This window comes from Myotis myotis, unplaced genomic scaffold, assembly GCF_014108235.1.
Source record: "Myotis myotis isolate mMyoMyo1 unplaced genomic scaffold, mMyoMyo1.p scaffold_m19_p_7, whole genome shotgun sequence".
In the NCBI taxonomy this organism is placed as follows: Eukaryota; Metazoa; Chordata; class Mammalia; order Chiroptera; family Vespertilionidae; genus Myotis; species Myotis myotis.
Genome location: NW_023416379.1, coordinates 31,886,144 through 31,912,905, shown reverse-complemented (window position 1 = coordinate 31,912,905; position 26,762 = coordinate 31,886,144). Strand labels below are relative to the sequence as shown.

Here is a 26,762-nt window from a genome sequence, read left to right as displayed (position 1 = left end):
TTGATGATAGTTATGTCTAGTGATTTTCTATCTACTTATTACCAACATATTACTTCAATAATATGTAGTAAGCAAGTATTCTACAGATGAACGAACACAGCATTTCTTTTAAAAATGTTACATTTAACTTTTAAAATAAGGGAATTTAGGTTAAGATGGTTTAATGTCATAGTAAAAGCAAACAAAATTTTATTTTAAGTTAAATCACTTAAAAGAGGAAATGAGAGGTATTCTGTATTGTTCAACTAAAAAAAATTTATCTTAAAGACTAAGTAGGTACTTAAAAAATATGCTATGACCAAACTACTACTATAGTTTATATATAACCAGGAAAAATAATTCTCTATACAAATACTTCAGAATTCTGCTAACCTAACAGTTTTTACATAGATATAACAAATGCAGACTACAAAAGGAAAACATCAAAAGAGTATACGTTCCTATTTGCATATGTGAAGAAAATGCTCTAAATCTTCTGGAAATAGCAAGTTTCTATGATCAGTTACATAAAATGAAGACATTTGTCTTCCAATGATTTTTCTAGATGGACAAGTCAGAAATAGCCAAATTTAAATTTAAACTCTAATTTGTTAGAATAATAGGTCGTAAGTTCAACATCAACCACGCACAATATTGTTGAAAAGCAATCAAAAATGTACCCTGTGCTACTGTCTTTAAACCTAGTCTTTAACAAGTTCCATTCAACAGACTAGTAGTATAAGTAAATATATGTCCCTTTTAGAAACTTCCATCTCTTTGCAACAGTAAAACTTTAGGACTCTATATGGATGGACACATGTTTAGCTACTATAAACTGAGAGCTGAGAAAAATCACAGCAACCTATTACCTGAATATATGTATCATCTAGAGAAAAGCCAACACCACATGATTTCACATAATATCTACCAGATCATTTTTTTTGGAATTAAACAGGAAGAAAAACTGATTGGTAACACAGCAAAACTGAGGAGAATACAATAAAAGTTTAAAAAATAAAATTAAGTGAAAGGATACAGCCTTAAAGCACCAGTCTGAGTTCCCACTGCCAGGATCTTCTGTACAGGATCAAAGGCCAGGGCTGAAGGTTGATAGGGAAATCCATGGCGAACAGTCTAGGGATGGGCAAGTGACATCACACCAACCAAAGCCGCAAGCAAAATTTTAAAACAGAAAAGTCAATAAAGGCATTAGAATCTAAAACCAATTATAATTGATGCAAAAGCACATATACAAGTAATTACTGCTTAAAAAAAAAAAAACCCACTATGAAATGTATACTAAAAAACAACACTTATTCACATAGAACCTAAAACAAACAAAATCTACCCCAGTATTACACTTCAATTTCTGCTTTTCCATAATACTGATATTCTATTGAAAAAAATGTCTTACTAACAGTCTATAGTATCATATCTGAGACCAAATTATTAAAGTTCACAGTGGTCAAAAATTCTGTAAATTCATTTAAAAAGGCAATTCATGTTTTATTTTAAGTATGATAACTTCATCATGAGTGTACTAGTATTTGGATGCTCATGCAAGTACTTCTAAGGAAAAGCTGTCATATAAGCTAGTCAAGGATTCCGTGAAGCAATTCCCAAACATCTATCCCAACATTGTGCAATTGTAACAGAATACAGACTTGTGCATTTTGCTACTAAATTCTTAATCATTTCAGGGCAATATGGCCAGAAAGTGTTCCTACACACTTTTAAGGAACTCTGACACTTGAACGCACGGTATTTATAAGGAAGGCAGATGTTAACACCAAGAGAAGTTTGTATTTCTCACTGAGCAGCTGCTGAATTAATTCGCTGCATCATTCTTTCTGAATTACCGACCGCTACGGCAACTGCCGTGCCATTAATCGGCAAAAATCACAGCACTACTAACTTTTTAACTAAAGGTTAAGAGGACCCTGCGATTTCACATGTTTAAAGCCTCCGACCATATTCTACGGGAAAAGTGATGAGCAAATATCTCGCTGAACAGTTTTGGCTTTTTGACAAGCAACGTTCATCAGACACTGCTTCCAAGGGAAACTTCAAAGTTGGTGAATGACATCAAAATGCCTCAATTTTCATTAGGATTGTGGATTAAGAATAGGAATTCAAAATCAGTACCATAGGTTGGAAACAGCCTTGAATGATTGCTGCCTGGGACTTGGGGGGGGGGGGGGTAGATATCACGGAAAAGGTGTAAGATGATGTAAATCTCCAAAATAGACCATCCAGCAAATGTTTGCTAGAGGAGGCGCGAGGGCTCTCCTCGCGGCAGGACCATCGCCGGCGCCCTGTCCCCCGGCAGTGCCCCCCGAAGGCGACCCCGAGGCCGCGGGCGGCGCGCTCCGCTCACCTTGCAGAGCTGGAAGTGCTCGGACTGGAGCGTCTCCTGGACCTCGGGCTCCCGGCTCCCCGGCGTGTGCTGCTGCGGCTGCGGCTGCTGCGAGGCCGAGGACGAGCCGGCGGTCAGGCCGTCCAGCACCTTCCTGATGTTGAATTTCCTCATGGTCTCGGCGGGGCTGGCCCGCGGCCCGGGAGGGGCGGCCAGGGGCGTCCCCGAGCGGGAGGAGCGAGCCCGGGCGGAGGGCAGCTTCCCCGGGGGAGCCGGAGGCGCGGGGGTGAGTGCGAGGGGAAGAGGCGGCTGCGGAGAAGCAAGAGAGAATCCAAACAGGAAATACGGCGATGGCGCGAGAGCCGCGGCCGCCGCGAGCCCTGGCGGCGACCCTCTTCCTCCGAGGCCGCCGCCGCCGCCTCGCCCCGCGGCCCGGCGGCTCCGCAGTGGCGGCGGCGCCCCGAGCGCTCTGCCGGCCTCACCTGGCCGCGGGCGGACCCTGCGCCGCGCCGCCGCCCCGGCTCGCCCCCGCCGCCGCCGCCGCGTCCATGGCCCGCGGCCCCCGCTCCTCGCCCGCCCCGGCCCGCGGTCCCTCGGCGCTGCCACTCGCTCCGGCCGCCGCTCCGCCTCCCGGGGGTCGCCGGCTCTCCGTCCGCAGCAGCCGCTCGGCCTCCCCGCCGCTCAGCGCCGCTGCCCGCCCGGCATCGCCCGCAGGGCGCCCGGGGTGGGTCCCCGCGCTCTCCGCCTCGCTCCGCCTCGCCCGTCCGCCACTGGACCGTCCCGCCCTCGCTCCTTCGGAGCCCGGCTGCCGGCCACCGGCGCCCGTGCCGCCCGCGCTCCCGCCCGGCCGCTCCCTCTCGCCCGACTGGGCGGCTCGGCACACGGCACCAACGCCCGCCGAGCAGCAGCGGCGCCGCGGGTACAGCGCCGGCGGCGGCGGCAGCTGGGCCTCCGCGGAGCGGGGCTGCTGAGCATGCGCACGCCCCCCGCACCCCCACCCCCGCGGGAGTGGAGCTGGGGCTTAAATTATCCTCCGCGAAAATCCCAGACCACAGCTCAATCTCCCCGCCCCGGCCGCCCTGCTGGAGTATGCAGCTGCTGCCCCTGCAGCTGGGGTAGTAAAAATGTTGACGACTAAAAAGCAGCAGGACACCTTTCTTTCAAATTCGGTCTTTAACGCGGGGTTTAAGCTCTCCCCCTTTAAAGAGGCACACGCTCTCGGCTGCTGGCTGCAATATTATTGTTGTTGCTTTATTGATGGTCTTTGTGTTGAATTGATTTGGATTTGGTTATTTGAAACAGAGCGACTTGACAACGGCTATGTGGCAAGAGGATGACAGACTTTTAAATGTACTAGGAAAGGAGATAAACCTAAAGGGGGGAGAGGGGGGGATAAATTCTTTCCCGAAATTGTCGGTGGGATTAAAGCGGGGCCATAGCAGGTAGCTGCTAGAATGGAATAAACTACCGAAGGGGAACCGCTCCAGGGCTGGGTGTCTGCCGCGACCTGTGACACGTCGCCACCCCTGGATCCAGTCTGCACGCAAGGGTGGGTGTGGATGGGGGCGGGAGTGAGGGTGCAAGTCAACAACGCGCTGTCACTCATTTCAGAACCTTCCGTCGCCTTTAACACTGATTATTCGTTAAGTAATCCCCAGCAGCTTCTCTCCTCACTCTTGCAAGGGCAAGGAGGGAAAGATGAAGTTTTCGCTCAGATCTTTCTGCTGCTTCTCACACACAATCTCGCCTGGATGCTTAGAGACAAATGTCTGGTTCGAGTTTGAAAACGTAGAGAGAGATTCAAGCTGCAAGTACCCTCCCAGAGAGTGCGTTCAACAAGAAAGGTAGATGGGAAGCAGAGGTATTTGATTAGGAAGAATGTAGAAGCTCATAAAGACTAATTCTATTTCGTGGGGTAGGGGTTGCGAGGAAGGACACTCTTCCGGATTCCTGACTTCCACGCCCCCAAGGGTCCAGCGAGGAGCAACAGCAGAGCTCCTCGGTTTTCCGAACCCAATTCAGAAGTGCCCGCCCTCTTCTTTCTGATTGGCCGAATTCCGCACCGTTCAGGGAAATTCTCATCCCAGTATTGGTTGATGCGGCAGGCTTTCAACAGCAGTCAGCAAACCAACTACGACTCGGGCCCAGGGATTTCGGGAAATGTAGTTTTCTTTGGGGCTTCCGCATTCATGGACGAAGTCTCACACTTGGGACCTATAAAAATTGTATTGTGGCTTAATATTTATTGAATTACTCAGTTAATTCACTAAGTGCAAAGAACAATAAAACAAACTTGATGATTTTTCTTAAACTACTTACAAGTGTTTCTGAATTTTTTATTTACTAATTTAGTGCTCTGAAACATTTTATTGTATGAGACCTTGTGCTAGGTACTGAAGGCGGCTCAGAAGAATCCTTGCTTTCAACAAGCTCACCACAGTCTAAAAGGGGGGAAACCTCACATAAATAAGTAATCATAAAACAATGTGATGAATTCATTGATGGAATCATGCATGAGGAGTGAAAGGGTAATTTAACCAGCCAGAGAAGTCCTGGAAATGGTGGTATTTACCATAGTTGTGTCCAGATGAGTAGGAGTTGACCAGGTGAAGAGGAGGGAGAAGAGCATTGGGAGGCAGGTGGGGAGGTTATCAGAAGTAGCTTAGAGAGTATTTTTTTAAAATGCTAATGCCTCCATAGGGGAAAATTTCAAAACAGAGAGATCACTTACTTCCCCCACAGATTTTTATGATCCACCTTATCATCTAAGTTGAAAATAAATCTGTTGGGGAATTTGTCATCATCGGATTATAAATCTCTTTGGAGAAGGGACAGCTTCTTGCTGAGAGGCCTTGTGGTGGTGTAGTGGAAAATTCCGGGGCTCTGTTGTCTGCCAGACATGAATTTCAATCCAGGCCTTGGTAATATGTGCAACCTTGGGCAAATCCCTTACTTTTCTGAAGGGCTAGGTTCCTCAAGTGTAAAATGAGATTAATACTATCTTCTTCCTAGACTCTAGGACCTAAAGTTTTGTGAAAACAAACTGGAAAACAATTATAAAGTTTGCACTACATTGTTTAGCACTCTGTGGATACCTAAAAATGTCAGTTTTCCCATTCTAATATCAGGGTACATGAGGTGAAAGGAACTTGAAGAGATCTTCTTTAAGCCAGTTCTCCATTTTTTACTTTATAATTTTTGTTTTTATTTCCATACCTCATCAGATTATAAACTCATTCTGACATTCCCAAAACTTTGGTTCCTAGAGGACACATGGAATTTAAGATGAGCATGGAGAATGTCTGCCAATGTAAATTAGCTTTGTGAGTTTGCAATCCATCCTCTCCAAGAGACCAGAATTCTATCAGGTATAAAAATAACAATGCCCCCAACCCATGGATACAGACAATAGGGTGGTGAAGGCCTGGGGTTGAAGGTGGGGGTAGGGCTGGAGGGGGTCAATGGGGGAAAAGGGGAACATATGTAATACTTTCAATAATAATTATTTTTTAAAAATTTAAAGAAAAACAAAACAAAAAACCAACAATGACCCAAAATATCTGCTTTTATGATAGCAAAGATAAAATAATGGACCCTCAAATTCATTACATTTCTTGTAAGTCAATTTCAATTGGCCACTGATTTTTAAATTAAGATAAAAAAATTTAAGAAATTAAATTACAATTAATTAGAAATTTTAAGCTTATAGTGAAATTATTAAGAATTTAACAATTTATATTACTCATTTTAAAATTGAGCCCAAAGCAGAGAATTTTAACCTATAGTAACCTCTCAACAACATTTTACCTTTTTTGTTTGTTTGTTCTGTTTAATGAGTGAATCAATCTGTTGATTCCTAGCAACACAATAGCTTTCTGCCTTTGAGCATGTGGCATTCTCCCAAATATAATTTTTTCTTACCTGCTAACTGATGAATGGATCAGTAGATGATTATATAAAATATACACTGGCAAATTATAGTTATCTATATTACATTCAGCTCTAAACATTACTCAGTTAATACAATGAAAATTAAAAAGCAAAAAGAAAATAAAAGAATCAACATACAAGTAGAAAGGCAGCTCATTAAATTATTTGACATTGGAAGGCCAAAATTCTAGGACAGAGAATTCATACATTTCTGAATCTGCCAATTCTCATTATCTCATTTAAAGGCTACCAGGCTTCCCTGGTATTTGGCTCAGTGGTTAGAATGCCATCCTGTGCACCGAAAAGTCACAGGTTCCATTCCTGGTCAGGGCACATACCTGGCTTGAGGGGTTTTATCCTCAGTCAGGGCTTGGGCATGAGACAACAGATGGAAACCATGTTTCTCTCTCCCTCTCCCTCACCCTCTTCCCCTCCCTGTCTTTAGAATCAATGAAAACATATCCTTGAGTTAGAAATAAAGGCTACCAGTCAAACTAAGGCTCTGTTATTGGTCCCAGGGGCAGCTGGATGCTGATTGAGAGGAGTAAAGTGGAAACTAAAAATACATATTTTAATGAGAAATTATATTATTGGCCAAAAACTTTCTAGAAGGTAAATTATATGATTGGCAAAAAACTTTCTGAAAGGTAGACCAACTATCTCACTTACTAGCATTCATTTATATAGAATTAACTGTAGTTTATTGAGTCCTGACGGATGTCTACATAACAATAATTGATTCACTACACCTTTTAACAGCATATTGAATTTAAATTATTTATAAATTGCAGCAGAGATATTAATTAGTTTGCCTAGTTCAGGGTTGTTTTCTAAATGGGTATCCTAGGTCCTGCTGAAATGTTGGGGCCTGGGCAACCATATTTTTGAGCAGGTGACCATGTGTCCTGATCCAGACTGAATGGATCAGAGGCAGACACCTGAAGTAAGCCAAGGCAAGAGATCATATTCCTCTGGGGATATGGAATTGAATCATAAAGGTGATAATTTGTCTGAACCAGGAGATCATATGGAGCTGGGACTGAAGCAGAGAACGCTCATATTTTGATGGGTCACAGGAGAATGAAATAGACTCAAATTACAAAGAAGTGACTCTAAGGAGGGGAAGAGTAGAGTCTCTATTCCTAATCTCCAGTTCCTAGTTCTTATTCTGTCTACACTTTTTCTCCTTCTCTGTGTAAACAAGTTTGAGTGGGTTCCTGGTTCTTCCAATCAAATATTCTTATAAATTTAGACACAGCCTGCCCCAGAATGTAAAGAAATGTAGAGATTTTGTAGCCATCTTTCATTGCCATATTTATCTTCTACTCACAATTCTCCCCCAATGTTAAGTAGCTACTGCAACATCTAACAAAGAATTTGTGGTTTAGTCTGGAATGATTAAAAGTAATTGTTGTGATGAGAAAAGGTCTGATTCTGGATTATATTCTAATGATAAAGCCAAAAGGATTTGCTGACCATATTGGGTGTATGAGAGAAAGAGGCAAGATGAGGCCTCCGTTTTTGGCGTGAGCACTTAGAAGGGTGGTGTTGCCATTTACTTTTCACATTTATGACTCCTGGATAATTTCCAGTAACCATTTGTACCTGAGTGGACTTGACAAATATCATCAGCTAAACAAACAAGCCTTGTCTGGGAACAAGCAGGATCCACTACATTGTGATCTTCTTTGTCAAGCTCTGGCCTTTCTAGAAAAACAGATTAGGCAGATATTAGTGAGCCTTTCTTATTCCATGGATTACATCTGTCACTCTTTAATAGTATGTGAAAAGTATTATTAAACCATATACAGAAATGTCTAGGCAAAAATCAGCACGTTCAAGTGAAGAGAAAATTCCAAAACTGCAAAAAAACAAAAAACAAAAACATCAAGTGAACCAAATGAAGACTTAAATGCAAAATATGAGGCATTAATGTTGAAAAATGAGAAAAATATTGTCAAATTCTTAAAAATTAGAATCTGGGCAATCAGGAGTTTCTAAATATATTCTCATATGTTTCAAATGTTATTTCTACAATGGGAACAATATTTGAGGTAAGGAAGAATGTCCCCAGTATTTTTTTAAAATATATTTTATTGATTTTTTACAGAGAGGAGGGGAGAGGGATAGAGAGTTAGAAACATCAATGAGAGAGAAACATTGATCAGCTGCCTCCTGCACACCCCCTACTGGGGATGTGCCTGCAACCAAGGTACATGCCCCTGACCAGAATTGAACCTGGGAACCTTTCAGACCGAAGGCCGATGCTCTATTCACTGAGCCAAACCGGTTAGGGCCCCAGTATTTTTAATTTAGGTATTCTATTTTAGAATTTAAATATTGTTGTAAACATTTTGAGAACTTTACCAAAAGTTCACCTTTTCTTTTCAAAAAACTCCTCATAATTTGATCCGTGAACTGAAGAGCTAGTGACAAAGTGTGTACTTTATCCAATTACTCACAATTAATATTTTGTGATTAATGAATAAGCTTTGCAAAGCAGTTAAAGTTACTATTTTGTTTCAGTCTCCACCCTCTGGGCTTCTTTCTATTCTACCAGCCTGTTCTCTTCCTTCAACTAACTACCCATCCCTCTTCCTCAAAAAGAGAAAGAGAATAAATTTGGATCAGAATACTTCTAAAAAGTATTACCTTAGGGCAGGTCAAGCATATTGAGTGTGTTTCTGAGCGAATTGCCAGGCCAAGCTTTTTTTTTTTTTTTTTTTTTAATTAAAACACACATCAATAACCAATAAAAACTGATTTTTTTTTTCCCTCAGAGAGAGTTGCTTGACATGGGAACCCAGTGAGATAGTGTCAATCACAGCTGACTAAGAGGACACATTACCTTCCATCTGAGGCGCTGAGGTTTGACACCGAGGTGGGCCACATCTCTAAGTCATCTGGTTGTAGAACGTTTGATGCCAACTCTTTTTTTTTTTTTTTTCTGGTCAACCTAAAGACTACTACCTGAGAAATTAAAAAGAATCAAAACAAAGACTTTAAGGTAAGGACGGTGGGGAGTAATCCTCTCCCCAAGGACCCATCAGAGCCAAGATAATAATACTAACAATGAAAACATGCAAGGGATACTAATTAAGTCTCAGAGGTTTTATGTAGAAGGTAGGTAAGGATAGTCTCAATACAAGGATGGTGTTTCTCAAAATAGGACCAAGTATTTTGTTTTAAACTCAGAATGGGTTCTTTGACTGTGTTTTAGCAAACATATACTTAGTCCAACAGCAACTTATAAACCTGTAATTGTAGTATCTCCTTCCCACCAGCTCTGAGTCAAACATGTTCAACTTTCAGGGTAACCTCTGGCCTTGTCATCTGCTCTTTTTATGTAACTCTGTTATTCTATTTTCACACACCCATAGTTTCAATTCTACCTACAGTGACCACTGCACTGTTTCTGGTTTTATGACCAATGGCACAAACTAAGTTCCTTTTGGTATGCAATTTTTAATGATAAAATCTCTATTAAGTAACTTACCAACATGTTAGTAAACCAAAACGTTAGTAAAGCCAATATAAAATATATGGACTATACCCCAATAAAACTGAGCCTTTTTATTCTCAACACAATTACACACACACACACACACACACACACACACACACACACACCCCTAGCTCTCAAAGCCTGGGAGATCAATTTAGATATTTTCTGAGTTATTTTTAAGATAATTTAAAGGAAGATAAAACACTGAGCATAGAAACACTTCCCCATATTTCTCTTCACCTATTTAAAAATCCCCTCACCCCACTTTTCCCCACCTCTCATCAGTTTTTCCAATAACTCCATCACTCTCTTTAGAAAGCCCAGCCCTGATCACTGACTCCAAATCCCCCTTCCTCAAACCTCCCAGTCATTCTCTTATCTATATGCTTATATAACATCATCTACTCCCTTCTATCTGACACTCAGCTAATAAGATAAAAAGGAGATGAATATGTCGGAAGCACAAAGAATATTCTTCACAAAGAAGGGAAGAAGAATGTGACTATGTAGATTATAGTAGTTACTTCCAGTTTTTCCTGGCCCATAAATACTCCCAGAGAGATAATAATCATGATGTTGGAGATGCAAAATGACTAAAGTCTATCAAGAAAGGGAGGGAAAAATGCCCTAGCCAGTTTTGCCCAGTGGATAGAGCATTGGACCACAGACTGAAGTGTCCCAGGTTTAATTCTAGGCAAAGGCACATACTTTAGTTGCAGGCTTAATCCCTGGCCCTGGTCAGGTTGCATGTGGGAGGCAACCAGTCGATGTCTCTCCCTCCCCCCTCCCCTCTGTCCACCGCCTCCCCCCCCACACACACACACACCTCCATTCCACTCTCCCTAAAAATCAATGGAAAAATATCCTCCGGAAAGTATTAACAACAACAACAAAAAAGGGAGAAGCAGAAGAAAAGTGCAAGATTAGTGCAGTTTCCAAAACAGAGCATCAGACCCTGAATCCTGGTGCTTTTGTTGATCGGCCAGCAGGGTGACCTTTAGCATTCCATTCCACAAACGTTTGCTCTGTGCCCACAGTGTGACACAGTGGGTGTTGTGGGGAATATAAACATGATACAACTTGGTTGTGGCACTTTAAAAGATGGCAATATAGTGATAAGGAAGCAAAATCCCTAAAAGGAGTGACCAGACTAATGCCAAGCGCATCCTTTTATTCTCCTAAGGATTATTATCATATTCCATTTCAAACTCTCCATAGCAACACTCTCCCATTGGGTATGTACTCATCATCATGGTACCTTGTCTCAGAGGATGAGCTTCCATGGAAGCATCCCCTGGGTTTGGGAAACATAGAAGAAGGATGAGGAAAGACCCTGGAATCACTCAATTCCCTATTATTCATCCAAAACCTCCAACCACTCCCACTAGGTTTCATCCAGACCAGCATGACCCAAATATTTCCACCAAGACAATCTTGTTCAACAGGCCCCAAATACAACTTCCCTTCCTTGGTTTCCTCATAACCGTAATCAGGCTGTAACTTCAAGGTGTGGCTTCATGAATGGGGTAAGTGGAGTTTCTCACATCCAGGTAAGTACCTACTCACTCTCCAGCATGGAGTGATGTGCCCCTTTGACTTTGTAGTGAAAAAATAAGTGATTATTCCTTTCAGCCCAGGCCCATAGAAAGAAAGGGAAGGAAGGTACCAGGCTTTTCCTTATCCTCATTGCTCTTTGTTTGGCAGTTGGCATGACTGCCTTTTTGAGAAGCCACTGGAAACAAGGTAATGTGAGACTATCAGTCAACCAAAACACTTACTTAGAACCAATACATTTATGAAGGTGAATGCGACACTAAATGGATTTTAGTGGCATTGTGGGTCCCATCTATTGCTGAGTAATATTGTCTGTCTCAGTGCTGTTTGAAATGATTCATATTCAACTTTCAGTCATGAGGTTCATTTCCTGGGATTTAATAAAGGGTTGTCCAGTGTCCTATAGGATCATCTACTCTTTAGTAATCTTCGTTGGCCTAAAATGCATGACATTGATGCATAAATTCCTCTGCAGTGGCTGCTTCTTCATCTGCTCTTCAACTATAAACGTTCTGCTTATTCATGATGAGAGAGTTTGTTAAATTCAGGAAATCGAGGAGGAAGTTCCATGATAGCATTATCATGGTTCACCAGCCTAGTGGTTTCCTTCAAGAGGCACCTCACTGTAGTGTAGATGAAACTTAGAGCAGAGGTCCCCACCCAATGATCATGTTAGTGCTACCATGCAGCCTCCTGGGATAATTCTACTGCCTTCTTAATATTCAAATATGCAGAGCTGATGTTTGCATTTTTTGTATTTCTACTTCTTTTGTCATGGCAGAACAGACAAGCCTCAGACCACTGCGGCAGGCATACTTGCACTCTGTCACTAGCTAAGTAGCATCAGACAAGTCATTTAATGCTTAATTTTTTATTTCCTTATGTGTAAAATTGGTGAATAAATACCTTAAGTAGAATGTTGTAAGATTAGAGACAAAGAGTATAAAGTTCGTAGTTTAAAATCTGTCATACACAGGGGTGGGTAAACGTAGATTTACAGTGTGAGTGCACAAAACAGAGTTTATTCTTGTATTATTAATTATTGTATTTTCCATACAAGTAACTATAAACCTACTTTTTCCCTACCCCACATATATTGAAATTAAATGGTAGCTTTCAAATCATTGTCTCATGTCTATAGCCACTCTCTAGGTGATCTTATTCTACTCTTGTGACTTAAGAGTTATCTAATCCTTGATGACTCCCAAATTTATATGTCTTTTCATACCTTTCAGGTTTTATTCATATGCTAGAGCCCCAGTGCATGAATTTGTGTACGGGTGGGGTTCTTAGGCCTGTCCAGCCATCAGGGTGGATCAGGGCCAGGCTGATTGGGGCCTGTCAGCTGGGGGGAGGGGCAGGGCATGGGAGGTTGGCTGCTGGCCCCAAGGAGGGAGCCCGCCCTTGCCCCCCCCTGGGAAAGGGGCCACGTCTGCCACCACCCACTCCGGTTCCCCAGCCCAGCCCAAGGCCGGCCCCAGTGGGGTTGGGAGAGGAGGCTATGGTCGCTGGGCCAGGTGCGGAAGGAACAGCTGCCGACGCTGCCAGCCAGCTACGGGAGGGTGGCTGTGGGAGCACACTGACCACCAAGGGGCAGCTCGAGGGTCTTCCCCCTGGTGGTCAGTGTGTGTCATAGCAACTGGTCAACCGGTTGTTCCAGGCATTCTGGTCATTCTGGTCTTTCAGTCATAATGGTTGCTTAGGCTTATATATATATATATATATATATATATATATATATATATATATATATATATATAGATGCCTCTTTGACAACTCCACTTGGATATCCTAAAGGCATCTAAAATTTAATGTCTATAGTAAATTATTCACTTCCAATTGTAAACTATAGCTCCTGGATAATTATTTGGCTGCCACTACAGCAGCAATCTGAGTTGTACAGCAGCCAAGAAAATCTCAGATCCTATGTTTGCTAATTGAACAAAACAATTCATGCTCAGGGGTAGCAGGCAAAATGGGCCTTACTCTGCTGGAATTGTTTTGGAGTTCATTTTTTGATTACTCTACTCCCTAATTCCAGGTTCTCTGACCCCTAAAGCTACTCTCCTGGCAAATAACACTCCAGTTCTCCGCCCATGCCATATCCTTCCAATATGATAGCCCTTTGTCCAGGTATAAGAAATGCTCATTCCACTATGTTTGGAGAGGCCACACTTTCTGTGGGAGATGAGGGTTTGCAGTTAATTAGAGCTTTGTGCTTCTCTGAAACTTGATCACTTTAGAATTAATAAAAGCAAATATTGGAATTAATGTACAAGGGAATAGAAGTTGAAAACATTAAATAATAATATTCTGGCCTCCAAGCTTTCCATTTTAAATGTCTTATAAATAGCCCTAACCGGTTTGGCTCAGTGGATAGAGCGTCGGCCTGCGGACTAAAGGGTCCCAGGTTCGATTCCGGTCAAGGGCATGTACCTTGGTTGCAGGCACATCCCCAGTAGGGGGTGTGCAGGAGGCAGCTGATCAATGTTTCTCTCTCATTGATGTTTCTGACTCTCTATCCTTCTCCCTTCCTCTCTGTAAAAAATCAATAAAATATATTAAAAAAAATAAAAAAAATAAATGTCTTATAAATATAAGTCATAGCTTACAAATCAAATTATTGACAGAAACAGGTTGGTGGATGATACAACTCTAGATTTAATTAAATAAAATTTAACAACTTTTAGTTCTTAAATTATAAAATGGAGGCCCAAAGGATGGCCTCTATGTGATCTCTGCAGTGAATGCTTAGATTATTAAGGGATGGTTGGGAAAAGGGAAAAATCAATTAGATTGAATCTTTAAATGATTCCTGAAATTTTCCATTTTTTTTCCTGTATATACAGTTTGAAATGTAGAAAGTTACCATAAAGAAGTCATTTAGAACTTTGAGTAAGTAAAAGTTCTTTGATTTATAAAGTACTTACATTTTTCTAAAAGAGATTAGGGTACAACAAGAAAAAACAAAACTTATATTTCTATTTTTATAGGTTTTGTGGTTGTTATTTTACATTTATCATTTGATTTGCAATCTATAGCATATCTTATTTTTCCCCATTTTACAAATAGACATTTATAATATTAGTGGTTAAGTGACTTGCTAATGGGTTATACTGGCTTTTTTTACTAGAAGCCAGAAGGACCTCTTGCCTTCTTGGCCCAGAGCCCGTTGATTCATTCAATCTGAATCACTGTTCTATGCCCCAAGGACACAGCAAAGAAACAAAATCCCTTACAAATAAATGTATCGTGTGTCAGGTAATGCTGCTATGAAGAAAAATAAGGCTGAGTAGGGCACTGGAGTGGGGATGGGAAGTGACTGATTGTGAATATGTGGGGGGCAGGGATGAGGGCGAGGAGAGGTTAAAATTGCTCCTATTTTATGGGGAAAGTCGAGGAAGGCCACATTGATAAGGTGCTGTTTGTGACAATTAGGCAGGGACATGATTATATATGGGGATCAAATGTAAGGAAAGAGCAGTCTGGCCAGGGGTTGGCCAAATCCTGCTCACTGCCTGTTTTTTCTAAATCAAGTTTCATTGTAACACAGCCATGCTCAGTCCATAACGTATTGTCTATGGTTGCTCTTGCACTACATTTTTTTTTTAAGTTGATGTAGAAAATTGGTCTTGTCACATCACATAGGCTCAGGGCTTTCTCAGGTTTTCACCTCAGTCCTTTCGAGATGTTCGCATTCTGTCCCTTTCTCACAGTGTGGGCCATGAAGAAGTATTAGCTTCTTAGCCTTGGTTGGACTTGCTAGGTCCTCAGCACAGGTTGTAAATCACAGTCCTTCAGAGGACAAAGAGATGGTCTTGGGAAGATAACTCAACTTCCTGCAGGTGACAATTGGCTGAGATGTAGCCATAGACTCAACAGGTTTCTAGTGGGGAATGCCCATGCCATATCCTTCAAATATGATAGCCCTTTGTCCAGTTGTAGGACCCAAACCAGGGGCAAGGGCCTTTGCAGCCCTCTCCTGCCTACCGCCATGCTATGTTTGTACTTGACTAGTTGCAACAACTGAATCGGGGAGTGTGCTTTCTTTCCTGGGAAGCTTGACATTTCCTCTGACCTCCCCTGGAACAGAAGGCACAGATTCTCTGCTTTTGGATTATCACACTTTAGGGGTCAGAAGGAGAAAGAAGACACTTGAAGAGATAGATGTGTTTATGGGGTGCTCTTCCCCAACTCTACACTCCACTGGAAAAGGAGGCAGAAGGCATAGGGGTCTCCACACTTATACCTGCCTCTAACTTTTCTCTTCCTTTCTTCCCTTCTCATATCTCTATGGGGAGGACAGGAAAAACAGACAGAATTCTTTTGTCCTCCCTGACCCCTTTTTTCTGCCTCTTAAACCTTTCTTTTTAAAATTTAAGCTTAAAAATTAAGATGTCTCGTTTGATTAGCAGTAAAGGTTTTATAATCTTCCAGTGGGCCAAACAGGGACCCACCTCTCTGAGCCTAGCAGCAGAAGCATGGTAGGAGGGGTGGATGGTGAGTGAGAGAAAAATCATGCTAATTAATATATTTTCTTATCCTGCCATATTATATTATATTCCACATCCTTCTAATATTATTATTATTATCTTGGCATAAGTTTTTATACACTCTAGAAAGAAGGAAGTAATTGATTTTATTTTAAATAATACCATAAAAATCCTAAGAATTGTTTATACACATTCGGTGTAATTCTTTTCTCCACACTTTGAAAAATGTCACTGTTTCTCTCCCTTTAAGGGGGAAATAACATTGACACCTAGATGATCCAAAGTCATGGGTTAAAGCTAAAGCCAGGACTTCTGTCAGCTACATAATAACATACTCCTTTTCGATAACAGGCCAAGACCCTCTGACATAAATAATTGAAGATACCCCCTTCACTGACAGTGCAGTAACCTTTATATGACAGCCTAGCTCCTCCACATAGCAACTCTGAACCTATGCTCCGCTGAAGAACTGAAGTGATCCACCTGGCCAGGCCTTTCATCTTCCCCTCTCATTTTACCTAAGACAGGGGTAGTTACGAATAAATCTCAGAATTTATGAAGATGAACATTATTTATTTTCTGCATTCCAATTTCTGTCTCTCATTGCATTTTTTAAAAAGTTATTGCTTGTAGTATTGCTTAAAACTTTTTGTCAAATTTTTATATTAGTTTGCAACCTTGTGGAGATGATTAGAACTTAAGGATCGAAATTATCAATGAAAATTTCAAGATACTGAAAGTTGTAAGCAGCATCAATAGTAAATATTCCATTGACTCACCTCGATTTTGCCTTTCCTCCTAGGTTTAATTAACCAGTCTCTAAGGGTCAGTTATATTTTTTCTCAGGTGCTCATCCTATTTGACTTCATTTCACTAGTCAAAGTTTTTAGTTGATTTCATTCCTCCTACTATCTTATTATCTCTGACTTTCTTTTTTAAAAAAACTTGATTTTTTTAATGAAAAATAATTTACACTAACTTCAATACTATATCCAAAAATATTACTGTTAATTAAGAGAATTATGAAAATTACTGAGTTTTGGCAAATGATCATAGAACAGCATTTGGGTGTTTAATTAATATTTATATTATTTTACTTTTATTTTATAATAATTAATCCATTCACAATTCAATTGGCCCAGATAGAAAACTAATTACTTTAATTTTTACACCTACAAAATAATAAAATGTATTGTGGTTATCATTGGAATTGCTTTTCCTTATAGTAATGCAAATAATATGCCACTTAATTTTTCTTAAAATTAAAAGATAAAACACAAAACATGATTGTTAAAAATGACAAACTGATAATCTGTTTAGAAATCTATTTATAATAAAAGAAAAAGATGTTAAGAGAAAACATATTTATTGTTGACCACAGTTCTTCAGATTAAATGCACAAATATCAAGAATAAACTAAACATAACATACTTCCTTTTTTATTGTTTAAAGTATTACCTATGTCTCCTTTTTCTCCCGATTGACCACCCCCCTCCCCCGCCACTCCCACCCCACAGAACTTTCTGATTTTCCTTTTTTGGCATTAACTTTTTATTTTTTTTTTTTTTTTTTAGTGACTTTTCTAAATCAGCAATTTTGAAAATGTGGCATGGACTCTTGACTGCTCACAATGCAAACAATGAGAAAACTCAACTGATCATAACAATCTGAAGGTTCAGCATCCTATCCAGTGGTCATGGTGATGTTGCCACAATGGTGCCTAGTGCTGATGGCCCCATTATCAATAATTGAGTAATTATTTATTGAAACATTTATATGTAGTGGTATTTATTAAAATTTTAGAAAAAGGAATATATATTTATATGCACTTTAGTTATATCATCTTTTATTGTAGCCTCTTTTAATACACCTATTCTGAGTGTCAGCACAGCACACTGAAAATTCTGTTAGGCTGGTTTCCCACCAGCTGTCATAGCCCACCCTCATTGGCTCAGTCACTCTGTCCTTTCATTCTGGACCATGGCTCAGGCTTTAGTTCTGGCCCCAATGGGGTCATTATGTGATTCTCTACTGTTACCCCTGGTTCTAGCCTTGCATTACCTTGGGTACAACTTATATATTTTACTGACTCCAGCCATCACCACTCTAACTAAAAGACACAGAATGACCCCTCTGTTTCCCCTGCACTTGGCTTTATGCCATACCTACCCTCCCATACAACTGAGTTCACGGGGACAGGGTGGTGAGGAGGGGGATTGGACTCTATGATATACAGAGTAACGTTCAGTTAACCTAACAGCCAGCACCTAAACTTCTTCAAGATTTAGATACTGGGATCAGAAAACACACAATCTCTTTCCACAATATAGATTTATTAAGCTGGTCATTTGCATGGTCTGTTGTTAGGTTGTGTTTAATTTCAAGTTCAGTCTTATTCCTTGCCCAGGACCTTGCAAGGATAGATTCCATGACTGGCGGAGATGGGCTGAGCTGACTGAAAGAGTCTATTGACTTAGGACTTGGTAATCTGAGCATATGGTTGATGAAATATGGGTTCAGAAATTCAGTCCTGCATCAGGCGCAGAAACACTTTCTCTCTGGGTCATCTAACTTGCCTTTCTACTTAAGAATTTCAAAAGCTCAGCATCACTGGATCCTAACCTGATGGCAAGATACTTTGTTATGCCAACAAGACAAAGGATCAAGAAAAGAAAGAATAATGTTCAGTAACAACCTGAAAATCTTTCATTTGTATAGCATTTTACAGTTTTAAAAGCACATTATCTAACTAATATTCACAACAACACCTACATATCATTGGTCTTATTTTAGGATTGAGAGAAAAAAGCTCAGGGAAGAAGAGAGACTTGTAGCCAACACAGCCAATAAATAGCAGAGCAAAGGTGAAAACTCAGCTTCTTGGACTCTTTCCAGAACCCTTTTTTCAGCACCACACTGCCCTTGTGAAAACCCAAGTTATAAAATCATAAAACACGGGAGTGTTTGACTTTATTGTGTTTGTCATGGCTTTATTTTAAAGATTAGTCCCTATCCTCTACCAGATTTTCCCCAGGTCCCTCAATATCCTTTTTCCTGTTTTCTTCTAAGTCAAATTTAACTCAGCTCTAAAATTTCCTTACTCTCCATCTGCCAAATTTTCTCCTCCTCATTAAAAATCTTTAAAATTCAATTAATATAACTATTTGAGAATGCCCCCTTAAATTTCTTTTTGAGTATCTGAATTTAAGATATGAAGTTCTTATAGTGTGCCCTGCTCCCTGTTAATACTCAACACACATTAAATAATATTTACCAGAAAAGTCCCAGGGCCTAAAACTGTAGGTAGTACTGACTTCTTCAAACACATAAGGTACCCCCTCAAAGGGAATTGTGAGGTTTAGGTAACTTAGTACATCAAAACATTAGAACAATGCCTTGCACATAGTATGAGCTCAGTAAAAGTTGTCCTGTTATTGCTATTATTATTATTATCATTTGTCATATAATGGCATCTGAGAAATGATTCCCTCTCAGGTCAGATTGAGGAAGATTAAAAATGTACTCAATTCTAAGTCACAATTGTATATTTTTTTTTCTGACTTGTATAATAATAAAAAATCACTGACTTTATTTAGATGGTCTTTTAAAATAAACATTATTATTAATTTTTACAGGTAATAAAATAATTCCAGCCTGGTAAATTTCTATTTACAAGCTAAAGTTTGCAAAACCTGTTCTGCCCTGTAGTTACTCATGGTGAAGGTTGTTCAGTTGTAGTTATAAACATGTTTACTGTACCAACAATTTCTGGCAGAAATACTGTAGTACTGAAAATGTCCTGGATACTTTTCAGTCCCTTTTATTTTTTCACCACTAAGGATATTTGGATGAAAATAATTTCCTTGTTGTTCAGGAATTCCTCTTCTTACACAACTTATTTCTCTCACTTGAAATAGAAAGGCATTTTTAATTCTAGAATATGCATAGTATCTCTCCCCAAGAAAACTTACACAGTTCTCCTTTTATCAGATGATCCTAGTCCTTCCTACAAACCATTCTGGGCTGATTCTTTTATATGAAAATTCTTCTGTCCCCAAATATTTAAGCTCATCATTCTACACAGCTAAAATTTTGTGTCCTCATTGAGTTTTCTTGGTGGTTTGAAAGGGAGATGACTGCTTCTCTATATTTTAGTTTGTCTCCATGTACAACTCTCTAAGCTCAACATTCCTCAAATTACATACTTTCATATTCATATATTTGTTCATGTTGAATACTTTAGCCCTGAGCAGTTGCTTACGTCTGTTGGCCATTAATAATTGAACTTCTGTTCTCTAAAATCTCTTATATGATGGACAGAGTTTAATGATTTTTATGGAATGCCTACCAGAGAGCTGTATCCAGTTATATTAGTAATAATTTTTAATGCTAGTATCTCAAGATAGCTAATGGTTTATTTGTTTTTCTTAATTGGATGTTTTTAATTGAATGAGTGCATATTAGCTTCATTTGTGTCATTTGCATGCACAAAGACACTAGCTAAACATAATCCTGATCAGAGAGAAGACATACTATATCCTTCCAGCATTTTCCAGAAAAGCAGCACAAGAGCAAAGGGATGATGCCTTAGATTTTACTTACAGCAGAGGAAACTATGCTCATGTTGGTGCAGGACCAGCATCAGTCTGGGAGAAGGCTGACTGAGCTGCCAGGCCCACTTCCCTCTTCAGGTTGCATGGTTCTCTCATATGTGTCTACATAACAGAGAGGTACCAATTCTATGCCAGTGATAAGGATACAATGCAAACATCCAGTTGTCATCTGAACATTTCCATGTGGATGCCCAACACAAGCACTCTCAATTCAATATGTACAAAATGAAAGTGCCTCATTTCTTCCTTGGAGTGTGATCCTTTGGTTATACAGTAAATTTTCACTTAATTTCATTCTTTGAAACTGGGACTTTAAGTGAAATGACATATCACAACATCAATTTTACCATTGACTGATATAAACAAGAGTTAAGTTTTTAGTGTATTTCTGGTTATAAAAACTTCACCAAACTTATAAATAAAGACTTAAACACTTCTAATATTAAATATTTAAATAAATGTAATCAATTTGAGCCTGCTTACTTTGGAGTTAGAATAATCAAATGTTCACTTTGAAAAAGTAAGGGTTTATATACAATAATCGTATTAATATTCTGAAGTAGAATATTGACTAAGTGACTAGAGTGATTCCTAAGTCCAAGATATTATACTACCAGTCACTAGTTTTTTTCTACATAAGAAAGGATGCTTCCCATTCCCAGAAAGATACAAATATTTACATTTGGAACTTAAGAGAAACATGTTAAGTTACTTACCTACAATATGGTAGTGTGTATCTATGTGTAATGCAAATATTTTTACCAAAAAGAAGAATTCCAACTAAATGTAAAAGATTAATAAATTAAATTATTTACCAAAGAAAGAAAGGAAGAAACAAAAAGAAAGAAAGATGTTTCCAATTATATGCTACAATTATTAAGAGCACAGGCTCTTAGTTTTCTCACCTATAAAATAAGGGTCCAAAGAATGTTAAGTATAGAAGTAAAGATTAGTTCTAATCTTTGACCCAGAATAAACTTTGGAGAAAGAGGTTACTGATAAGAAGTGTGAAGTTGACCAGGTGTAGAAATGTGGTCCCAGGTGTAGAGTTTCACAGCAAGTCAACTCTTTGCATTTACCTAACACTTCAGATATAGAAGGACATGGTTCCTTGAATTTGTCTCCTGGGAGGTGGGTTATTAGTGGTCATTAATGCCTACTAAATGTCAGCCAATCAGATGGCATTTCTCTGCCCCTCATTTCCCAACATAGTTTACATATAATTGTTTTCAACCTATGTCTTAATGAAGCATTGTAGAACCAATCTAGTACAAATTTAGGAAGCATTTCACCAGACCTACCTAGTTTACTTATGATATTTTCATAAATATTTGCAGAAAGCTATCATTGAAATCCAGTCTATATCCTAATATAATGGTGAATAAAACATATGACAATATTAGAATGGATATATCTTTATATGTCAATATACAATAAATACACAGAAAAAGTAGTGAAAACTTTATGCATAATAAACACAACTTTATAGATATTCATTATCTTAATTAAACTGGTGACAACCATTCAAGAAGAATTTTAACTTTACCTTTCTAGATTTTTGTTAAATTAATTTTGACTATTTTTCTGAATACATTCATAATTTTCTATAAGATGTAAATATCATGAGTAGTAGAGTATATAGTTGACTAAAAGGAGTAGCTGTCATCAACAAAACAACTACAGTTTAATGTGGCAATAACACTAATGAACGATGCATAATAGACATGTAGTAAGCAGAGACATTTTACCATAACAGTATAATAGCAATGTAATATTATATTCATTTTCAGATAACAAGGATAAATAGCTCTTTTGTAATAAAACATTGGGCATGCCTCTTTGGGGATTTACCAATCATTAAAAAAATATATTTTTTTATTGCTGACATTATTACAGATGTCCCCCATTTCTCTCCCCTTTGCCCACCTCCACCGAGACCTGCTCTACCCTCCCTCTGGCCCTCACCACACTGTTGACTGTGTCAATGGGTTATGCATATAAGTTATCTAGCTATTTCTTCACCTTCTTTCATTCCATCTGCCCCACCCACCTCTACTCTGACATCTGTCAATCTGTACCATGTATCCATGCCTATGGTTCTATTTTGTTCATCAGTTTATTTTGTTCATTAGATTCCACATATAAGTGAGACCATATGGTATTTGTCTTTCACTGACTGGCTTATTTTGCTTAAAACAATGATTATTGTTTTAAATTTAAACAGATATTTATTTGTCTTAAAATAGAATCTCAAAACAACAACAACATCAACACCCAAATTCACACACATAATACATAGAGTGTTAGGTGTGTACTGAATGATGCTGATGGGAAACAGTGGCTGCAGGATGAGGAATGGCGCCAAACTTAAGTTAGAATTCTAGAAGTTTGTCTGTGGATCTTCCATATTTGAAATGCCATTTCCTGATGTAATGCATTTTAAAAATTGTCATGTTTCTAAATTTTATGTATAATTTAAATTCTACCCTATATTAGTGTTTAATTTTAATTATGATTTTTCTTTTTAGGATAAAGTGTAATTTAAAAGGAAAAATGGTATGAAGCAAATTATTTACAGATGATAGTTCCCAAGCCATCCATTGGGTTTGAAATGCTTTAGCCCCATAGGTGTAGTCTCTTTTCAGAAGCACAACAGGATTAAATGCTAGCTGAACTTCTGTTTTAAGTGCTGCAAAACACAACACCTCGCGCCTAATATAAGCTAAGTGCTTTCACTAACTTTTGAGTAAGACTCATTCTTGGCTCCCTCCCCAGGGTTCAAAGGCAGATGAAAAAGTGACTCTATGAAAAATCATTAATACAATATACAGGTGACATATTATAGAATTGTACACTTGAAACCTATATAATATTATTAACCACTGCCACCCTAATAAATTCAATAAGAAAATAAAAATAAAGCAAAAACTAATGTTAGTTTATATATTATTTAAACAGTTTATTTATTTTGTTATTTTTGCTTTCCAATACAGTTTTTGAACAGCTCTATTGACATACAATTGAACATAATAAACTGTAAATATTTAAAGTAAAAAAAAGGAAAATTACTGAGTGCACTCATGGGAAAGCACATTTAGAATTTATAAGGCAACTATTTCTTTTTATTTTATTTTATTTTTTTATTTTTTTATTGTTTTATTGCTTAAAGTATTACAAAGGGTATTACATATGTGTCCTTTTTTTTCCCTCACCTTTGACAATCCCCTGGCCTCCCCTAACCCCCAGTGTCTTATGTCCATTGGTTATGTTTATAAGGACTTGTACGCAACTATTTCTTAAAGCAGATTAACCATGCCAGTTTGAGATTTTGAAGTATATTGATTTATGAATAAATAAAGTAGGAATATTTTTCCTGTTTCAATAATTCTACTTGTATTAATACACTAACAGATCCTATATGTCAGTGGTTCTCAAATTCTGTTTATGACAAATCCTGAATTGTATATTAAAACTGCATGTACCCAAATTCTAAATCCCCTCCCCATCCAGTAGGTCTGGGGTGAGCTTGGGAATATGTAATTTTCATAGACCTCACATGATTTTGATGCATGTGGTCCACCCATCATATTTGAGAAAAGACTTTTGGGTACCTTTTAAAAAATAAAAACCTCCAGAATCATTGAATGTGGAAACAAACTGGAATGAAATATCAGGGCAACGTATATCAAGCTTGAGCATCTGTCAATAAGTTCCATGCTTCACTAACCCAGAAAGGAGGAAAAAAAGTCCTTTGATTTCTCTGCCTTGCAACACTGGAACAGAATGTCCCTGACTTTCAAGTGGTTGATCTTCAAAGAAAGGAAAATAAAAAAAATAGCCATACTATTAATTGCTAGTATTTTTAGTATTTCAAAAAATTTGTTGTATACACTCCACTCATTAAAATATGCAATTATGACATTTTAAAAAAGCGATGGCATCTGGTGCTAAGGACAAAATAGTGGAAATTTACCACAGGAAGCCTGATGCTCCCACCTGTTTGTCTGAACAGGAAAGTTTTCTGAGGCCACTTATGGTATCCATAGCTGTCAACTGTGAGACAGACATGTAAGTTTGTTACTTTCCCCCAACACTCTGATTTGTGAATAATAATAGCAAATATCTAAGACAGTACCAGCTTAGATATTATTGTAAGTACTCTATACATAGTCAACACATGAATAATAAATTCTGTCATTATCTCCATTTTATAGATGTGAAACTGAGCCATGAAGAAATTACATTTCTTGAACAAGGTCACATAGCTGGTAAGTGAAAAAGCCTGAATTCAAACCCAGGCAACTTCCCCAGAGCCTGTGTTCTAGTATACAACATAACTCTCAATTTCAAGTTAGTTGTCCTGCCCAGTAGCCTTCTGGAGAGGCCAGTTTCATGTACGTTGGCATTACCGAAACATTCTTGCACTTTCCTTAATGTGATTGATCGCTGATACACTAGAAGCCAATCCAAGCAGCAGCTCAATCTGGCAATACGAAAAGGAAGTGAGCTGTCCCTCAGGCGAGACACAGGCCACAAGACATGCTGGGTTTGGTCTGTGGTTTTGGCCTGGACAATGTTTTACATTATAATTAGTTACCAAAATAAATACAATGAAATTTAGAAGGCTTATATGCAAAATCTGAATCTCTGCTCTCTCTCAGGACACTGGAACCTTACATTGGGTCTGTGTCTCCAGTTTCCCACAGTCCCTGATATCTGTATCCCCCAGACATTGGGGCTGAGGGTCCCTTACCTTTGATAACAACTCACTCATTCTACTTCATTTGTGTATCTTACCTGCCTGGCTCCTGTAGACATTTGACTTTGTGACACTTGAACAAAAACATTGTTTTAAAAGAGTAATAGAATCAAAACCATTATTAAAACTTGTAAAGGGAATTTCAGAGGGTGGCTTTACATTTCTTACTGGTGTGTAACTATGAGGAGTCAAGGGATGAATGCCATGCATTATCCAGAGCAAAAGAACGAAGGGGCAGATTAAAACCTTGGGGCACACAATTCTGGCCCTTCCTTGTCTATGTGCTCTCAATCAAATTCATCAACTTTCATGTAAAATAGCATATTTTCCAAATTCTGGGTACTGTTCACACTATAAAATGACATGAAGAAATATTTTCATACCATGGTCAATGTGTACTATTCCAGAGAAGATCAAAATGTTAGCAACATAAATAGAAGAAATTTTCCAAGGCAATATTGCAAATCCTTCTCTCTCTAAGGATGAAATCATTGATTCTTTAATAAACAGGATCCATCAAACAGAGTTATCACAAGAACAGACACTAATTTGGTCATGTCTGCTGAATAAGTAATGAGCAAATGTGTCTCTCTAATGGACTGCTGATATTTTTATCATGAGTAGAAATGTGTTCACCAAGAATTGTGTTATACAGAATTTAGTAACCAAATCTGCTTTGGACTGAGTCTTTAAAATGTTTTTCTTTATCCATGATACATACAAACTCCTTTGTGCTCTGTTTTTTTGTTTGTTTGTTTTGTCTTATGCACTGTCAGGATTTGTGCAGTCACATACTCAAACCCCTAGTTATTAAGCTCTGGGTTCACCTGGAAGATATTTACCATGCCAGGTCCTCAGCTTCATTATTATAATTTACAACCTGAGACATAGTTGGAACAATGAGGGATATCCAAAGTGATTATGGAAATGTAGAATGCTCAGTGCGCTCATTGTTACATTTTATGGTTTGAATGGGGTTACTGATATTACTGAAGGAATATTTCCTCACATGAGTTCCAAATTAGTAGCAAACATCCTAGATATACATTGTTCTTGAGGTTGTTTCTTACGCAAGCTAGGAGAAGTGTCTCCACAGTAGTTTTGTATTTCTGCATCATCAGTCAACTGGCACTGAAGGGGAAGAGATGATAAGAATTCAAAGTACTCATTATTGCTCTTTGTGAAAAATTACCATTTATTCCCCCTCTCCTATTATTCCTCAAAGTCTGTCTCATGCCTTTGGCATTCTGTTTGTCCAATCCTTCAGCCCATGTTGCACAGTTCTTTTCCTTTTCTTCCGACTTTACCCTTACTTGGTCCATATAGAGAAATATTTTAAAGTCAAATATACCAAGGTTTCCTTCATACAATACATAGAATATTTTCAATTTTTTCATCTTCAGTTAAAAAGGTTTGTAACCTATCATTCTGCTTCTCTTAAGGTTTCATCATACAGAGTCTGTAAGCAATTATTTATAAGCCTGCTTCCTTTCCTTAACAGCCTCTTGACCACTTGTACACTGAACTATTGCAACAGGTTCCGATTGAGACTACCAGCCAGAAGCCTGTTAGT

The 26,762-nt window shown here is 38.8% G+C and overlaps 1 protein-coding gene and 1 long non-coding RNA gene across 13 annotated transcripts in view; one reads left to right on the top strand and one right to left on the bottom strand.

Moving 5' to 3' along the window:
• STXBP5 (syntaxin binding protein 5) overlaps positions 1-2,543 on the bottom strand; it is a 154,588-nt gene extending 152,045 nt beyond the window's left edge. For all 11 annotated transcript variants that reach the window (XR_004968790.1, XM_036316933.1, XM_036316935.1 and 8 more), the window contains exons 1-2: positions 2,357-2,543; positions 1,016-1,113 (exon numbers count right to left, since the gene is read on the bottom strand). Coding sequence is in view for 10 of the 11 variants with exons in the window: in XM_036316933.1 (XP_036172826.1) it covers positions 1,016-1,113; positions 2,357-2,509 (251 nt within the window). In the remaining variant the exon portion in view is untranslated. The remainder of the gene's footprint in view (positions 1-1,015; positions 1,114-2,356) is intronic.
• Positions 2,544-11,175: 8,632 nt separating this feature from the next.
• LOC118659860 overlaps positions 11,176-26,762 on the top strand; it is a 15,711-nt gene continuing 124 nt past the window's right edge. The window contains exons 1-4 of one of the 2 annotated variants that reach the window (XR_004968727.1): positions 11,176-11,296; positions 17,392-17,569; positions 24,645-24,698; positions 26,691-26,762. The exon at positions 26,691-26,762 is cut by the window's right edge and continues 124 nt beyond it. This is a non-coding gene — a long non-coding RNA (uncharacterized LOC118659860). Of the gene's footprint in view, positions 11,321-17,391; positions 17,570-24,644; positions 24,699-26,690 lie in introns of both variants that reach the window. The other variant, XR_004968728.1, reaches the window with a different exon arrangement.